The following is an 18578-nucleotide window of genomic DNA, read 5'->3' as shown; positions in this document are numbered from 1 at the left end:
GGCATCAAGTTAAAAGGTGTTTGCGCACAAAGAACATTCTGATTTTTCTTTTTTTTTCATTGTAAATTTACTTCAGAACAAATCTGACAGATCTCACATGTAAAGGGCCACCTAATGAGCAACTCTATGTGAATAACTAATTTTTTACCAAGATGTCAAATAGAATCTCAAGGTCACGATTGGATATGTCCCAACTGTCACCCTGTTCCCTATACAGTGCACTACTTTCAACCAGAACCCTAAGGGTCCTGGTCAAAAGTAGTGCACTACAAAGGAATAGGGTGCCAATTGGGACACATTATTCCAAATTTCAGTTCATAATGGGTAACTGCTCTATGTACCGTGGTCCTGAGTACTGTCCTCTACACTGGCAGTAAAAGTCCTGCTTGTCCAGCACACAGGTTCCTCCATACAGACAGGGGTTGGAGGAACAGGGGCTAGCTGTCACCTCACAGTGAGACCCCATGAACAAGTCACTGCATTTACAGAAGTAACCTGCAATAGAAACAAGTGTATAATGTACAAAATAATATATATAGGATAACAAGATGTTTGAGACCAATATGTTCTGTATAGACTGTGAATAGGACTGTATGGTGATTTATCTATGTCAATAAATGGTGTCTGTCTCCTACCTCCATGAGGCAGAGTGGAGCAGGTTCCTCCATTCACACAGGGCTGAGAGGAGCAGTCTAGGACAGGGAGGGCCCCACAGCCCGGTGCCACCCCCACCACCTCCTCTACTAGAACATGGGCCTGGGCCTCACTGTCCAGGTTCAGATCATAGCCATTAAACCTGACAAAATAAAATCAACAGTTATTTAGTCATTTCACAAGCAAGTTTGTCACAAATCACGTTACAAAAATATATTTTTTAACAAAAAGGTTGATAAAAAGGGAGGCAAACATCAAATACCTGACTGCCTCCATACAACCCTGTAGATCACGACTGTGAGAGACTGGCAAACGCTGTGAGGCTGTCTTTGCTGCCCTCTGCTGGTCGGATTCAGAAACACCACCCAGGAACAGGCTTCCGTCCAGGTTGAGGGAGCGGAGTGTGCCTGGTGCCGTGCCCGAGGCCGTGTAGAGCTGATCCAGAACCAGCATGGCGTGGTTGCCGTTTACCTCAAGGGATACGGTGTGCCACTGGCCATCACTGACCTGGGCACTGTGGATAGAGACGATGCCTGGGCCACTGCCACAGTCAAACTGGTACTGCAGCCTACCGTCCACTATCTGGGGTCAGGAGTGGGTACATAAAGATAGGAAATGGCTGTTAGGCCTGGGAATTGCCAGGGACCTCACGATACGATATTATCACGATACTTTGGTACCGATTCGATATGTATTGCGATTCTCACTATTCTATATACACTATATATACAAAAGTATGTGGACAACCCTTCAAATTAGTGGATTCGGCTATTTCAGCCACACCCGTTGCTGACAAGTGTATAAAATTGAGCACACAGCCATGTAATCTCCATATACAAACATTGGCAGTAGAATGGCCTTACTGAAAAGCTAAGAGACTTTTCAACATGGCACCGTCATAGAATGGCACTTTTCCAACAAGTCAGTCCCGGTCAACTGTATGTGCTTTTATTGAGAAGTGGAAATGTCTAGGAGCAACACAGCTCAGCCGTGAAGTGGTAGGCCACACAAGCTCACAGAACAGGACCGCCGAGTGCTGAAGTGCATAGCACGTAAAAATCTTCTGTCCTTAGTTGCAACACTCACTTCCGAGTTCCAAACTGCCTCTGGAAGAAACGTCAGCACAAGAACTGTTCAACGGGAACTTCATGAAATGGCTTTCCATTACTGAGCAGCCGCACACAATCCTAAAATAACCATGCGCAATGCCAAACGTTGGCTAGAGTGGTGTAAAGCTTGCCGCCATTGGACTCTGGAGCAGTGGAAACGCATTCTCTGGAGTGATGATTTGCGCTTCACCATCTGGCAGTCTGACGGACAAATCTGTGTTTGGCGGATACCAGGAGAACCCCCTGCCCGAATGCACAGTGCCAACTGTAAAGTTTGGTGGAGGAGGAATATTTTTCATGGTTTGGGCTAGGCCCCTTAGTTCCACTGAAGGGAAATCTTAATGCTACAGCATACAATGACATTCTAGACGATTCTGTGCTTCCAACTTTGGGGCAGCAGTTTGGGGAAGGCCCTTTCTTGTTTCAGCATGACAATGCCTCTGTGCACAAAGCGAGGTTCATACAGAAATGGTTTGTCGAGATCGGTGTGGAAGAACTTGACTGGTCTGCATAGTGCCTCGACCTCAACCCCATCGAACACCTTTGGGATAAATTGGAACGCAGACTGCGAGCCAGGCCTAATCACCCAACATCTGTCCCCAACCTCACTAATGCTCTTGTGGCTGAATGAAAGCAAGTCCCTGCAGCAATGTTCCAACATCAAATGGAACGCATTCCCAGAAGAGTGGAGGCTGTTATAGCAGCAAAGGGGGACCAACTCCATATTAATGCCCGTGATTTTGGAATGAGATGTTCGACGAGCAGGTGTCCACATACTTTTGGTGATGTAGTGTATATTGAAATTCGATACTGTGATTTTTTTGCGATTCGATGTTCCACACATACTGCACACAATATCTCTGTTGCAGAGGGACAAGAAAGCCATGCGAAAACAAGTTTTGATCAGACATAAAAGTGCTGAAAAGAAATTGCCTCCCTATTTAAAAAGAAGATGGAGAAGAAGCTATGAAGGAAAAATACTGGAACTTTGGAACAGGTACAGTCAACTAGAGCAGCAAATTTATTTTTTAATATTGTCAAAACTATATGATATACTGGATTGAGTTTTTACTCATCACAAATGGTTATGTCTCAAATTGCACCCTATTCCCTATATAGTGCACTCAGGGGCCAGTTTATTAGGTACACCACCCCATTCACGAAAATGGTTTCTAGGGTTTACCGACAATGGTGCGACAAACAAAAAACATCCATTCAGCGGCAGTCCTGTGGGCGAAAACAGCTTGTTGATGAGAGAGGTTGAAGGAGAATAGTAAGTATTGTGCAAGCTAACAGGTGGACAAATAACAGGGCATTACCACAGTGGTGTGTAGAACGGCATCTCAGAATGCACAACTCGTCAGTCTTTGTCACAGACGGACTATTGCAGCAGACGACCACAGCGGGTTCCACTCCTATCAGCTAAAAACAAGAAGAAGCACGCCCTCACCAGCACTGGACAACTGAGGAGTGGAAGAACGTTGCCTGGTCTGACGAATCCCGGTTCCTGTTGCGTCATGCTGACGGCAGAGTCAGGATTTGGCGTAAGCAGCATTAGTTCATGGCCCCATCCTGCCTGGTGTCAACGGTACAGGCTGGTGGCAGTGGTGTAATGGCGTAGGGAATGTTTTCCTGGCACACGTTAGGTCCCTTCATACTAATTGAGCAACATTTGAACTACACAGCGTAACTGAACATTGTTGCTGACCAGGTGCACCCCTTCATGGACACAGGGGGTCCGACCCGGTACTAGATTGGTGTACCTAATAAATTGTGTAGATGGAGTAGGGTGCCATTTTGAACACAAGACAATGTGATGCTAGAGAATACTGACTAAACACATACTATTTTCCAATGAAGCATGTGAGTGTCTACATGTGTACAGTACAGTGTTGTAGTGACTGTATTCACTGTAATTTCTTCTCAAAGTTTAAATCCTGAGTTTATGGCCTGTTTTATTAAAATGTAATTATTGATTTCCTAACTGAACAACCAACAGCAACTTGCGACCTATCCCCTACTACTTTATAGTGCACTACTATTGACCAGATCCCTATATAGGGAATAGGTGCCATCTGGGACTTATCTATAGACCTACCTCTAGAATGCAGTAGTCTGTTCCTCTGGCAAACAGGAGAGTGGCATGGTGGGACAAGGTTCTCAGTCTGAGAGACAGTTTCATCTCCTCTCTATAGCGGTTCTCCATCAGACGGTACCTGATGTAACCCTTCCCACTGAACCATAGAGACTGACCTCCTGTGGTTTAAAAATAACATGTAGACGGATCAGTTATGTGACATCTTCCATCTCTGTTACTAATATCGGTTTTGCTGGTGACTGAAGTAATGGTTATATCGGATCTGAAGAAACGGGAGCCATTCTATTCATCTTGAATGTGAGAATAATGTCTAGCAAAGTTAGACTAAAGAAACAGTCATTGAAACACTATCTTGGTTGATGATGTTTGGTTGTTTGAGTGACAGACAGTACCTGAGCAGCCTCCCTGTTGGTCAGGTGGACAGACACAGCTGTATGGTCCCTCTCTTTGGTTGGACACACATCCCTCAGGACAGGGCTTCTCCTCACAGAGCTTCAACACAGGACACTCACCACCTAGTACCGAACATATCAAATCATTACAATGAGGGAGAGGACACATCCTAAACGGCACTCCATTCCCTATACAATGCACTACTTTTTTTAGGGAAAAAAAGTGCCATTTGGGATGCGGCCTAAATGCAGTGTATTGGACGACTTCTATTGTTTTATCAATAACTTGACGATATGTGATGTGTGTTGGTGTGTGGTGTGTTGTGGTAGTGTGTGATGTGTTGTGGTAGTGTGTGATGTGTTATGTGGTGTGTGATGTGTTATGTGGTGTGTGATGTGTTATGTGGTGTGTGATGTGTTATGTGGTGTGTGATGTGTTATGTGGTGTGTGATGTGTTATGTGGTGTGTGATGTGTGGTGGTGTGTGATGTGTGGTGGTGTGTGATGTTTGGTGTGGTGTGAGGTGTGGTGGTGTGTGAGGTGTGGTGGTGTGGTGTGTGATGTGTGGTTGTGTGTGGTGTGTGGTGTGTGAGGTGTGATGTGTGGTGTTGTGTGTGATGCGTTTGATGTGTGATGTACCTTTACAGAGGCACACAGCAGATCTGTGATGTGGCGGGGTGATGAGGCTGAGTCTAGCCGTGCTGTAGGTGGTCAGGAAGTTCTGGTCCAGGGTGACCACCTCACTACAGAGCATGGCAGGACAGTCCAAGCCTGCACATAGCTTCCTAAACACCCTGACCACGCGGAGGCCTGTAACCTCCTGGATTGCACCCACAGAGGCATTGAGCTTACGAAGGAGGATCCCGTCCTTGGTAGTGGTCAGGGGGCTACCGGGAGGTGACCGCTCCAGAGCCAGCAGGACATCCAGGCTACCAGGGGGCTCACAGGGCTGCAGACTGACCAGCTGGACATCACTCCTCTTGATCCCTGCCACCATGCGTAGCGCCCTCAGGAAGCCCCTCCAGTGCTCCCCTACGAACTCCTCGGGGCCCACCCCAGCCAGACGGACGGCCACGGAGCTCTCCAGCATGCGCTTGGTCACCTGGTGGACGTGCACACTGACACCGGTTGCCGTGGTGAAGCGTCCGTCAGTAACGGTGACGTTGAGCAGGTAGTGGCCCAGCTTGAGGACGTGACCCGGCCGGGTCACCAGACGGCCATCTGAAGGGGACAGGGAGAACAGTAGCGTATTGGCTAAATTGGGCTGGAGGTTGTAGGTCAGGGAGTCATAGAGGTCCTGGTCAGTGGCTCGGATCTGACCCAGCACCCCGCCCGGATACCCCTCTCCTGGGGTGGAGATGAGTACCTCCAGGGGGAGGACAGCAGGGGGGTGGAGGCTCTCTTGGATCACCCTGATATTGATCACTGTGGAGGCCAGGATTGGTGGTCTGCCACTGTCTAGCACCTGAGGAAACATAACACAACAGAACCACAACCATTACATCATTATTACAACCTATCACTATAATCACTACCCAGTGCTTGAATTCCTCACTTCAGGTTAAGAGGATAAAATAACAGGCTTGTAAGTGCCATTGATTTGTTGTTGGTGGACTGGAGGTCACTGCTGCTTCTGGGATAAAGGACAGAATCAATACTGGAATGAGGGCAATCTGTACAAACTCTGGGATTAAAGGAGAAAATCAATACTGGAATGAGGGCAATCTGTACCTACTCTGATATTAAAGGAGGGAATCAATACTGGAATGAGGGCAATCTGTACCTACTCTGATATTAAAGGAGGGAATCAATACTGGAATGAGGGCAACTTGTACAAACTCTGGGATTAAAGGTGAGAATCAATACTGGAATTAGAGCAATCTGTACAAACTCTGTTATGATCACACAAGTTAACAATCATTCCTGTGTTTCCAGTGAACCTACTGGTGCTCCCTGATACAGACAGCAGGTATACTACCCTTCCACTATTCCCTGGGTGCCGATCAAGTGGATGTCAATTAAGGCAGCCCCCCGCAACTCTCTGATTCAGAGGGGTTGGGTTAAATGCGGAAGACACATTTCAGTTGAATGCATTCAGTTGTACAGCTGACTAGGTATCCCCCTTTCCCTTTCAACCATTCCTGTATTTCCGGTGAACCTACTGGTGTTCCCTGATACAGACAGCAGGTATACGACCCTTCAACCATTCCTGTGTTTCCAGTGAACATGGGGAGCCATTTGATTAGCTGTTCAGGAGTCTTATGGCTTGGGGGTAGAAGCTGTTAAGAAGCCTTTTGGACCTAGACTTGGCGCTCCGGTACCGCTTGCCGTGCGGTAGCAGAGAGAACAGTCTATGACTAGGATGTATTTGACCATTTTTAGGGCCTTCCTCTGACACCGCCTGGTATAGAGGTCCTGGATGGCAAGAAGCTTGGCCCCAGTGATGTACTGGGCCGTACGGACTACCCTCTGTAGTGCCTTGCGGTCGGAGGCCGAGCAATTGCCATACCAGGCAGGGATGCAGTCAGGATGCTCTCAATGGTGCAGCTGTATAACTTTGAGGATCTGAGAACCCATGCCAAATCTTTTCAGTCTCCTGAGGGGGAATAGGCATTGTTGTGCCCTCTTCACGACGTCTTGGTGTGTTTGGAATATGATAGTTTGTTGTTGATGTGGACACCAAGGAACTTGCAGCTCTCAACCTGCTCCACTACAGCCCTGTCAATGAGAATGGGGCAGTGCTCGGTCTTACTTTTCCTGTAGTGAACAGGAAGTACAGGAGGGGACTAAGCACGCAGCCCCTAAGGGCCCCCCGTGTTGAGGATCAGCATGGCAGAAGTGTTGTTACCTACCCTTACCACCTGGGGGTGGCCTGTCAGGAAGTCCAGGATCCAGTTGCAGAGGGAGGTGTTTAGTCCCAGGGTCCTTAGCTTAGTGATGAGCTTTGAGGACACTATGGTGTTGGACACTGAGCTGTAGTCGATGAATAGCATTCTCACGTTGGTGTTCCTTTTGTCCAGGTGGGAAATGGCAGTGTTGAGTGCAATAGAGATTGCATCATCTGTGGATCTGTTGGTGCGGTATGCAAATTGGAGTGGGTCAAGGGTTTCTGGGATAATGATGTTGATGTGAGCCATGACCAGCCTTTCAAAGCACTTCATGGCTACAGACGTGTGTGCTACGGGTCGGTAGTCATTTAGTCAGGTTACCTTTGTGTTTTTGGGCACAGGGACTATGGTTGTGTGCTTCAAACATTAGGTATTAGGTATTACAGACTCAGTCAGGGACATGTTGAAAATGTCAGTGAAGACACTTGCCAGTTGGTCAGCGCATGCTCGTAGTACACATCCTGGAAATCCATCTGGCCCTGCGGCCTTGTCAATGTTGACCTGTTTAAAGGTCTTACTCACATAGGCTATGGAGAGCGTGATCACACAGTCGTCCGGAACAGCTGATGCTCTCATGCATGTTTCAGTGTTACTTGCTTCGAAGCGAGCATAAAAGTAATTTAGCTCGTCTGGTAGGCTCGTCTCACTGGGCAGGAGGATAGAATTACGGTCAGATTTGCCAAATGGAGGGCGAGGGAGAGCTTTGTACGTATCTCTGTGTGTGGAGTAAAGGTGGTCTCAAGTTTTTTCCCTCTGGTTGCACATTTAACATGCTGGTAGAAATTGTATTTTATTTCACCTTTATTTAACCAGGTAGGCTAGTTGAGAACAAGTTCTCATTTGCAACTGCGACCTGGCCGAGGTAAAACTGATTTAAGTTTCCCTGCATTAAAGTCCCCGGCCACTAGGATGAGCGTTTCCCTGTTTGCTTATGGCCGTGTCCAGTGAACCTACTGGTGCTCCCTGATACAGACAGCAGATATACCACCCTTCAGTCACCTCAATGGTTGATCTATTACTATTCATTTACTGTATCAAGTACAAAACACATTTCAGAAAAGTGTAATACTACTGTTAGCCTAATTAGCATTTTGTGAATGTAGTCCAACCTGAGCATGTAGTATGTAGTGGTCCTTTACTGTGCGGTCCAGCAGTGTGGTGGTCCTGAGGGTTCCCTGGGGGTCTATTAGGAAGGAGCCTCCCTCATCTCCCCCAAGGATGATGAAGGAGAATGGGGGGCCGTTGTGGGAGGCATCCCTATCTGTTACAGTCAGCTTGAGAACACTGCTCCCTACTGGGACACTCTCCTGGGGTAGAGAGGGGGGTGAGGAGAAAGAGGGAGGGAGAGCGAGACAGAGGGAGGGGGACAGAGGGGGGGGGGGGACAGAGGGAGGGAGAGCGAGGGAGGGGGACAGAGGGGGGGGGGGGGAGAGCGAGGGAGAGGGAGACAGAGGGAGGGGGAGAGAGAGAGGGAGAGAGATTCCATATCCATGCCTTTCGATGTTGATTCAGGGGCTACTGTTCAGAGGCTTAATGAAGTTCCCTCGTTTATCCTTTCTATTCTCAGCTATACATCCTGTATCTGTACCTCACACTATTCCTTACACTCATCTGCTTCAAGTGCAACTCTATGGCACCCAATAACGTTTCTGAGGCGTCTTAACTTCAGTTAACTTGCACCCTCCAGCTAAACCTCACTTCATTTAAGAAGTGTAGTCAGTGTTGTTGGATTTAATCTCTATCTCATCTCTGTGGCATGTCTACCTCTGACCTGTCTGTCTTACCTGGATGACAAGGCTGTAGTCAGCCTCAGAGAACACGGGCGCATTATCATTCACATCCGACACGTCAATGTTGACCAGGGCACTGCTGGATCTGGATGGACTCCCACTGTCTGATGCCAGTACCGTCAGAGTGTACGCAGGCACCTAGTTTAACACAGAGTAAAGGGGTGGGGAAAAAATCATCTCTAGACTTTGTGAGCAATTAAAAACAATTGAGGCTTGTAACATTGCCAATACTTGTCTGCTTCAAACTGTGACAATTGGAGTGTTAATTGTGCTCTGTTGAATGAGAGGAACATGGGAAGAATGTGGAAAGTTAGTTCGCTACCTTTTCTCGGTCTAAGGGGCAAACAACCTTCACCTCACCGCTGACCGTGTCTATGGTGAAGGGCCCGGCTTGGTTGCCCTTGACGATTGAAAAGTGGATGTGATTGTTGGAGGGACCATCGATGTCATCAGCCATCACCTTAACAACAAAGAACAGAGTGCATGAATGGACATGTTAACAATAGTAACAATAGTGCATCAGACGTTTTCTAGTAAAATGACACTGCAGGATTTCCCTTTCTTTCTACAGAGCATTTGAGTACAAATCAAAGCTTGAAAATGTTTCATTTATAGTGATTGGAGTCTTCATACCACTGGACACTCACCGTCAACATGGTCAGGCCCATGTCGGTATCTTCACTGATCACAGCAGAGTACACCTCCTGGCTGAAGACAGGAGAGTTGTCATTGACATCTGTCAAGTAGATGGTTACCGTGGCAATGTCACCTTGGCTCGTCCTGCCTTTGTCCGAGGCCTGTACTGTCAAATAGTGCTCATGGGACGCTTCATAATCCAGAGCCTTGGTCACAAATATGTCACCTGTAGACACACATACATACGCTCAGTAAAGGGACACTAAACTCACATGACTAGGACAGCCTTTTCAATGGCAATCCTCATTTTATGTCATAAACAATAAAGTTCACATTTATGGTATAGCTACCGGTGTATGAGTCCATGCTGAACATCCCATGCTCGTTGCCGTTGACGATGGAGTAGGTGATGTCAGCGGTGGCCTTGGGGTCTCCGCTAGCTGCAAACACCCTGACCACCTGGGTCCCCAAGGTGACGTCCTCTGACACCGTGACGCCATAGTCCCTGTTTTGGAAGGCCGGGGGTCTGTCGTTGACGCTGAGCACAGAGACCAGCACGGAGCAGACAGAGGACAGTCTTCTGGGTGAGCCCTGGTCTGTGGCCCGGACACGCAGCGTGTACCCAGCCTGGGTCCTCACCAGGGGCCGCTCCACACGGACCAGCCCTGAATGCTGCTGGATGGAGAACCGGCCATCGGCTGAGTCCTCAAAGGAATACAGGATCCTGCTGTTGTTTCCTAGAGAGAGGGACAGAGAGTTTAACCCATAAACGCACAGCCATCTCCACTCTATCCTACATGAACAATCCAGATGAAATGGGAGGTCAATGGCGTTTTGACCAGAGCTTGCCCAGCCCAAGCATTTCCAGCATACTATATCTGACCACAGTCATTTGTTAGGATAACTGCACGGCAGCTGAGTGAATTGGGGCCAAATCTCTCCATGATCTCAACGACCTCCGGCCATCAGATGACAAGGCATTTCATTAACTGATCCTGAACGATGCACGTTATTGAGGCCAGGGAGAGTGAGTCTGTCTGTGATGACATGGACATCCTCTGGGCAGGTCTGTGTTTAGGTCTGTGATTAGTGTACACATTAGGGTTGTTTATGATAGAGGCCCAGCTGTGGCACGACACAACTGCCTCACAACAACAGACCCTAATGAATACAGCCAGGCAGGCATCACAAATTAAACCCAACTCAAATTAAACCCAAGGACCATTTATGATGCAACCAAAGAAAGAGAGGAGTATGCTGCATAACTCAACTCTTATCACAGATTAAAGTCTGTCTGGCTCTCTATCACAGCAGGCACCAGTGGAGATACGGAAAGTCCAAGGTAGGAGTCCAAGGAGAAATATCTAGGCGAAATACAAATGGCTCCAAGGAAAGCAATATTTTCTCAATATGAAGTGCTGAAAAGCACCAGTAAGAGGTCAATTAGAGGTATATTGGAACAAACAGCTACAATGTGTTGTAAATCCACACAACAACACTGTTGTTGCCCAACTACATCCTCATACAGTAAACTCTTTCTACTGGGAACAGAACCTGCGTCCCAAATGGCATACTCCCTACTACATAATACTCTACTTTTGGCCAAACCCTTATGGGCCCTGGTCAAAAGTAGTGAACTAAATAGGGAATAAACAGAGTGTCATATCCAGTGTGACTTAAGTCAGTGCATTCATCTTAAGATAGCTAGGTGAGAGAACCACATTTCACAGTAAGTACATTTTCCCTCAAAGTAGTAATCAGCAAAGTAGATGCACTTGTAAATTCATACTAGCAAGTGTTTCAAAATATATACTGTATATATATATATATATATATTGACCATGTGTGAGTGTGTTTTCACCCTGGTTAGGGCTGTTGACTGAAGCAAACTACCTAATGTATAGTGGATACCATCTCTTTATACTCGTATCGCTGAGGACCAATGGACAAAAGCACTGTCCGTATCAATCACTCACTGCATTAAGTCCATATAGAGGAAGTCTTTCATTCTTTTGTGTCGAGGAAAGGAAGAGGAAATATTATTTACACAGCTTGCCAGTGTTTAATTGGATTTCAAGGAATATTTGGGCTTGACTGTTAACTGTTAAGAGGAAAGGACTACTGTCAATAACAGACTAAATAACACTGTCAGTTTATCATCAAACCAATCTTTTTCCAGTTGAATATTTCGATCAGCCTGGGTCGTGTTAATTTGTGTTTCTATGTGTGTGTGTCTTCCGTTAATACCAGGATAAAGTACAGACCTCATTTCTCTGTCTTACTACATAACTGATTACTTGCAACAAAGAGCAACCAGCGCTTGCTTACACTTTCATTATGATTTTGGAAACTTCTGCAAGGCTAACTTCAAAAGGTATACCACACCAACCATTTATTATGAATGTGAATTAGGACTTTTCTCAAGGCTCTTTATTCATTACATCAGCATATCTATTCTAATTGATCCGTAAATAGTGATATTGCCGCACATTTATTACATTAGCTCTGTCTAATAACTGGATATATCTTATCATAACATGAATACTTTTTGGCAAGTGTTACAGGTGTCTGCCACAGACTCAGACAACAACAAAGTGCTGTTTTACCAGTTAGTGGAGGAGGGGGGTGGCTCAGATTACTTCACCATTTTGGTTAATGCCTCTTACCTGCATCCAGATCAGTGGCCTGTAGCCGTGCCACATACGCGTTTATCTCAGTGTTCTCAAAGACAGTGACAGGGTAGGGGTCAGCTGTGAACTCAGGAGCGTTATCGTTGACATCTCCCACTGTTATCACCACATTAGCCTGGCAGTAACGCTGTCCTCCGTCCTCCGCTTGCACCAATAGACTGTACACATCCCTCTCCTCACGGTCCAACGGCAACAGGGTTCTCAGCCGGCCTTCAGAAAACACACAGCACAGACAACTACGTCTTAGGTTCTACAGGCTCCACTCCTAGAACATTTACTAGTAACATTTGGTGAACAATTTTCACCAAACATGATGATTATATGTTTGATTGATATACAGTACCTGTGTCTGATTCAATGCTAAAGTAATCAGCTCCATCTCCAGAGAGAGTGTATGAGATCTGAGCGTTGGATTGGATGTCTGCATCAATGGCAGAGACTTGCAGGACCAGCCTCCCTTCAGGAGTGTCCTCAGGGACTGTCTGGTCATAGAGAGCCTGTAGAGGAGTCATGGACGTTACATGACGTAAACAACTGTGTAAGAAACTCAACAAAATAAATAGAAACTTTTGGACTTCGTATTACATAGAAACGTCATATTATAAAGAAACTTCATAGGACTTCATATTACATAGAAACTTCGTAGGGTCATTTTGTTTAAAAGTACTTTCACTCTGTTACAGTATGTTCTCTAAGTACCTTTGTACTGTCCAACCCTTACCCTCTCACAGACAGGACTGTTGTCGTTTTGTACTGCCCAACCCGTACCCTCTCACAGACAGGACTGTTGTCGTTTTGCACTGCCCAACCCGTACCCTCTCACAGACAGGACTGTTGTTGTTTTGCACTGCCCAACCCGTACCCTCTCACAGACAGGACTGTTGTCGTTTTGCACTGCCCAACCCTTACCCTCTCACAGACAGGACTGTTGTCGTTTTGTACTGCCCAACCCTTACCCTCTCACAGACAGGACTGTTGTCGTTTTGTACTGCCCAACCCTTACCCTCTCACAGACAGGACTGTTGTCGTTTGCGTCGAGGACACTGATCTCCACAGTGGCTGTGGTCACAGACGTTCCGTCGGAAGCAGTGACGTTCAGGAGGTAACTGTCCCTCTCCTCCCTGTCCAGAGCTCTCCTCACCACCACCCTCCACTCCCCCTGAGAGTGCTCTAGGTCAAACTGAGCCTGTGGATCACCTCCTGGGAGAGGCAAAATACATTTCACATTCAGGGTAACAAACAATCTTGCAAAATTATCCAAAGCAACTGAAACATCCCTGTAACATTCTGTAATTCAAAGACAATCTGTTTACTCAAGCTAGCTAGAGTACCTGTGATGAAACAGCAGATTGGCTTGTTGAGGTCTTCAGAGTCTCTGTCGGTGGTCCTCAGGACTGCTATGGCCCTGCTAGGAACGGGGATGTCCTCACTGACACTGGCCCTGAACACCTCCGCCATGAAGCGCATAGGATTGTCATTCACATCTACCACCGTCACCTCCACTGTGGCAGCGGCATTCAGCCTCCCGTCATGCCCTCTGTCTGTAGCTAGTACTGCTACTGAGTACCAATCCTGCTGCTCCCGGTCCAGCTCCTTCAGGGTTGTGACCCACCCTGACTCTCCATCCACAGCAAACATCCCCAGGACCTCTACAGAGTTTTGATACTGGTCCAGACTGTAGGTAACCTGGCCGTTCACTCCTGAGTCTTGATCAGTAGCTTTCACCTGAATCACTGAGGTCCCTTTAGGTAGGTTCTCAACAACAAATGATCTGTAAGAGTCCGATTCAAACTGTGGACTGTTATCGTTGACGTCCTGTACCTGAATATGGAGTTGGGCAGTAGTAATCACATCAATGTCCTCTAGGTTGCCCTGTGCCTGCAGAGTCAGCAGGTACCATTTAGTGGTTTCAAAGTCAAGACGTTTGGCTAGTTTGAGCTTCCCTGTGTCTGTGTTGACAACGAAGACTTGGTCTTGGTTGCTCTCAGGGGTGCTGCCTTTAACAAGGTTGTATATCAAAAGCTGCTCACTCTCTTGGATGACATCAATCTCAGAACCTATAGGAAGACCCTCACTGACTGACCATCTCTTCTGTAACTCAACTAGTTTTGGCACGGTCACCTCCTTGGGCAGTAGTCTGATGTATACTGGCACCAAAGTTTTTTTCGGTGGATCTCCAGCGTCTTTAGCACTCACATAAAAGGAAAAGAGGTCATTTTTATAAGCTGTAAAATTGTTTTTGGCAATTATATCACCATTGAGAGGATGTATGTCAAAACCTCCCACCTCAGATTGTACAATGTAAGTGATGTCAGCATTGCTGCCTTCATCTGCGTCCACAGCAGTAACTCTGACTATGACAGTTCCTTCAGAGACATCCCTGGGAATATTGGCTTTGTATTCTGCTGCCCTGAACTGAGGAGCGTTATCGTTAACATCAGTCAGGATCACGTTGACAGAGGTGAAGCCTAGCTTTCCCCCTCCATCTTTAGCCATCAGACTAATAGAGATTAGGTTACTGATTACATTCTCTCTGTCTAAGCTTTCCACAGTAAAAATCTCCCCATTTTCATTGATAGTGAATTTGTCCTTTGCGACATCATTCACTATGTAATATGTCACCTTGCCATACACTCCAAGATCTTTATCGGTAGCTGTGACTTGAGTGACCAACGTGCCAACAGGTGAGTTCTCCAACAGCTCTACAACAGAGTCAGTGTGGGAGAAAGAGGGGCTGTGGAGGTTAGAAGTGACCACTGTGACCTGTACGTTACATACACTACTATAAAGCCCATCAGACACAGACACACTGAGGTTATAGAGTGTCTCCCTGTTCAGCTTGCGGTATTTCGATATGACAATCTCTCCACTCCTTCCGTCTATGGTGAAGCTGGAGTCCTCATTGCCAGAGAGTAGGGAGTACTCCAGGCGGTAAGTGTCTGACAGGTCAGCATCAGAGGTCCTCACACAGGCTACAAAATGACCCCTTTGGGCCAGCTGGCTAACCATAGCCTTATACAGATGCTGTGTGAAGACTGGTGGGTTGTCATTGATGTCTGTCACTGAGATGATGACTGGGACCTCACTGGATTGGGCAGGGACACCCCCATCCACAGCTCTGACCACCAACCTATGTTGTGGCCCCACCTCAAAGTCTAACAGGCCAGAGGTCATGATCACCCCACTGTCTTGGTCAATGGTGAAGTAATCTGAGCCACCCCCCTCCTCCACTAACTGGTAAAACAGCACTTTGTTGTTGCCCGAGTCTGAGTCTGTGGCAGACACCTGTAACACTGACGAGTCAATGTCAGCCAACTCAGACACACTAGCCTCATATAACCTCTCTTTGAATGTCGGAGCATTATCATTGACGTCCTCCAAGATAATGTCAAGGAAAACCTCAGAGTGAGCCCCTGTAAGTGAGTCTGAGGCTCGGATACTAAGTCTGTATGCTGGGTGGGTCTCGTAGTCCAACGGCTGTACAACATGCAAGACACCAGTGATGAAACTAATGGAGAACTGACCTAAAGGGTCTCCCTTTGATATGCTATAGACAGTCCTTGGTCCCTCTGAAGCATTGGCCTGGATCTTTACAATGGAGGTGTCTAATGGAACATCCTCTGGTATAACTATGTCATAGGATGATTTTTCAAACACAGGTACGGCTTTGCTCACCACTGTCACCGCCACCTCCACTGTTGCCGAGTGAGATGGGTCCCCTCTGTCTTTAGCGATGACGCTGATTGCAAACTTAGTGTCAACGTCTTTTGGGTGAATAGTCCTTTTAAGTGAGATTTCCCCTGAGGGGCTGATCTGAAAATATCCCCAGTCTTCTTTCAGCTGGTATTTAATCTCAGCATTCCTACCAATGTCTTTATCCACTGTGGTTATCTGCCTGACAACCTGACCCACTGCTGAATCTAACTGCACCAGGGCTGAGTAGGGGAGTCCCACGAACACAGGCTCATTGTCATTTACATCTTCAATGGTCACCACCACAAGAGCATGAGCCACCCCTGAGGATCTGTGTTCCTTCGTCACCTCCACAACGATCTTAAATGTGTCCTGTTCCTCTCGATCGAAAGGTACTCCAGTCGTAAACAGCACACCAGAGGTGTGTCCAATTTCAAACCTCCCCTGTGGGTTCAGGATGGTGTAAAACAGAGGTTCGTTTAACCTTTTTCTCGCAGCAGTCACCACAGCCAGAGTTTTCCTCTCAGATGAGTTCTCTGGTAGAGAGACAGTATACAGGTCCTTGGCAAATGCCAGATCTTTGTTCTGATTCTCTCTTATGTTAATTTTGACCATGGCAGTCTTGGTGAACTTCCCATCAGACACTCTGACTGTCAACTCGTACCCATTTCGTAACTGGGCTGGATTCAAAACAGAAATAACGCCTGACTTGGGATCAATCATGAATTGACCTCCTATGTTTCCATCTGAGATAGAGAACAGTAGTTTGGAACCAGCTCCTGAATCCAGATCAGTGGCGTTTATAGAAATCACCTTCACTCCACTGTAGGTTGGCACTATGACAGACGTCTCAAACACGTCTTGGCTGAATGTTGGGGGGCAATCATTGACATCAGTGATGTGGATGGTGACATAGGCTATGATCTCAGAGAAAAGTTGTGGCTTTCCACTGTCATGGACCTGCACAGTGAAGTTGAACTCTGACCTCTGCTCATAATCCAGGCCAGTGACAGTGCGAATGGCTCCGGTGCTGGAGTCAATGGCGAAGTATTCAAGGGCATAGGGCTCTACAATCTGGTAGACCAGCCTGCCATTCAGATCACTGTCAGCATCAGTGGCTTGGATAACCAGAGGAGACTTTCCATTGGTTAGCACCACACTGTTAACAGGGGCGGACTCACTGACAACTCCTCTGAACTCTGTCTGTGTGAACACTGGACTGTTGTCATTCTCATCTCTGAGGTGAATAAGGACTGTAACATAGTTCACCATCTCTGCCATGTTGGTGGCCTGCACTGTCAGTCTATATGAAGACACACTCTCATAGTCCAACAGCCTCTGAGTGACAACAACCCCAGAGGTTGGATTGATATCAAAGGCGTTGTTGACATTTCCCTCTCTGATCTGGTAGAGGACAGAAGAGTGACTGGAGGCAGAGACCAGAGTAACTAAGCTCCCTACAGGGGCTGTCTCACTGATAACAGCTGAGATCTCCTCCTCAGGGAACCTGGGCCTGGCGTTATCCGGCACAGTGACAGCTATACGTACTGTTGTCACCGCACTCAGTGGAGGCGCTCCTCTGTCTGACGCCTTTACAGCCAGCTCAAACTGACTCTTGTCGTCACGATCTAGCTCCTTAGCCACTGTAATGGTCCCCAGGATTAGGTCGATAGCAAACGAGTTGTCCTCGTTCCCTTGAAGGGAAAACAGCAAAAGAGAGTAAAAACCAAAGATATTAGTAACAGCATGGATTGTTATTCTACAGTCTGGTGTACTGTAGTTATTAATTAATAGTCAAAGACTAAAAAGTCATGGTACACAGAGAGTCATGGTTTCAACAGTGTGGTAGGAACAGTACTGTACCTGACTCTATGATGTAGCTGATCTCTGCATTGCTTCCTCTGTCTCGGTCCTGAGCCGTAACTTGAAGTACAGCCGATCCCACAGCAGCTGACTCAAACACCTGGCCTGAGTACCGGGGGCTGGTGAACCAGGGGGTGTTATCATTGGTGTCCTCCACGTTAACTATCACTCTGACCAGGTTACGCTTTACAGGCACACAATCATCACACACCTGGAAAACACATGGATCACAGTACTCATATAAGACATTATATCACACATGGGTAGGTGCTACACTGTACCAGTTATTCCTACAGGCCTGTTTCTCAAACAAAACATCAACCAAGACATCCACACAGACAAAGAAAGGCCTGTTTATCCGCTTGAATTGAAAGTTTTGTTTATACGCTTGATTTTATCTGAAAGGCTTGTTTAGCAGCTTGATTTGATCTGATTTAAAAGGCTTGTTTAGCAGCTTGATTTGATCTGATTTGAAAGGCTTGTTTGTCATCTTGATTTGATCTGATTTGAAAGGCTTGTTTGTCATCTTGATTTGATCTGATTTGAAAGGCTTGTCATCTTGATTTGATCTGATTTGAAAGGCTTGTTTATCAGCTTGATTTGATCTGATTTGAAAGGCTTGTTTATCAGCTTGATTTGATCTGATTTGAAAGGCTTGTTTAGCAGCTTGATTTGATCTGATTTGAAAGGCTTGTTTGTCATCTTGATTTGATCTGATTTGAAAGGCTTGTTTGTCATCTTGATTTGATCTGATTGGAAAGGCTT

At 46.7% G+C, this 18578-nt stretch overlaps 1 protein-coding gene across 1 annotated transcript in view; it reads right to left on the bottom strand.

Annotated features, from left to right (window-relative positions):
- fat1b (FAT atypical cadherin 1b) overlaps positions 1 to 18578 on the bottom strand; it is a 44459-nt gene that overhangs the window by 12296 nt on the left and 13585 nt on the right. The window contains exons 10-25 of the mRNA XM_055888519.1: positions 17814 to 18024; positions 13589 to 17644; positions 13261 to 13457; positions 12601 to 12754; positions 12234 to 12467; positions 9918 to 10304; positions 9579 to 9793; positions 9254 to 9391; positions 8926 to 9069; positions 8251 to 8448; positions 4893 to 5718; positions 4254 to 4376; positions 3862 to 4019; positions 917 to 1236; positions 636 to 796; positions 342 to 495 (exon numbers count right to left, since the gene is read on the bottom strand). Of these exons, the coding sequence (XP_055744494.1) occupies positions 342 to 495; positions 636 to 796; positions 917 to 1236; positions 3862 to 4019; positions 4254 to 4376; positions 4893 to 5718; positions 8251 to 8448; positions 8926 to 9069; positions 9254 to 9391; positions 9579 to 9793; positions 9918 to 10304; positions 12234 to 12467; positions 12601 to 12754; positions 13261 to 13457; positions 13589 to 17644; positions 17814 to 18024 (7676 nt within the window). The remainder of the gene's footprint in view (positions 1 to 341; positions 496 to 635; positions 797 to 916; positions 1237 to 3861; positions 4020 to 4253; positions 4377 to 4892; positions 5719 to 8250; positions 8449 to 8925; positions 9070 to 9253; positions 9392 to 9578; positions 9794 to 9917; positions 10305 to 12233; positions 12468 to 12600; positions 12755 to 13260; positions 13458 to 13588; positions 17645 to 17813; positions 18025 to 18578) is intronic.

The sequence above is a fragment of the Salvelinus fontinalis genome, chromosome 29 (assembly GCF_029448725.1).
Source record: "Salvelinus fontinalis isolate EN_2023a chromosome 29, ASM2944872v1, whole genome shotgun sequence".
Classification (NCBI taxonomy): domain Eukaryota; kingdom Metazoa; phylum Chordata; class Actinopteri; order Salmoniformes; family Salmonidae; genus Salvelinus; species Salvelinus fontinalis.
The sequence above is the reverse complement of the archived record's forward strand: the minus strand, read 5'-3'. Positions and strand labels throughout refer to the sequence as shown.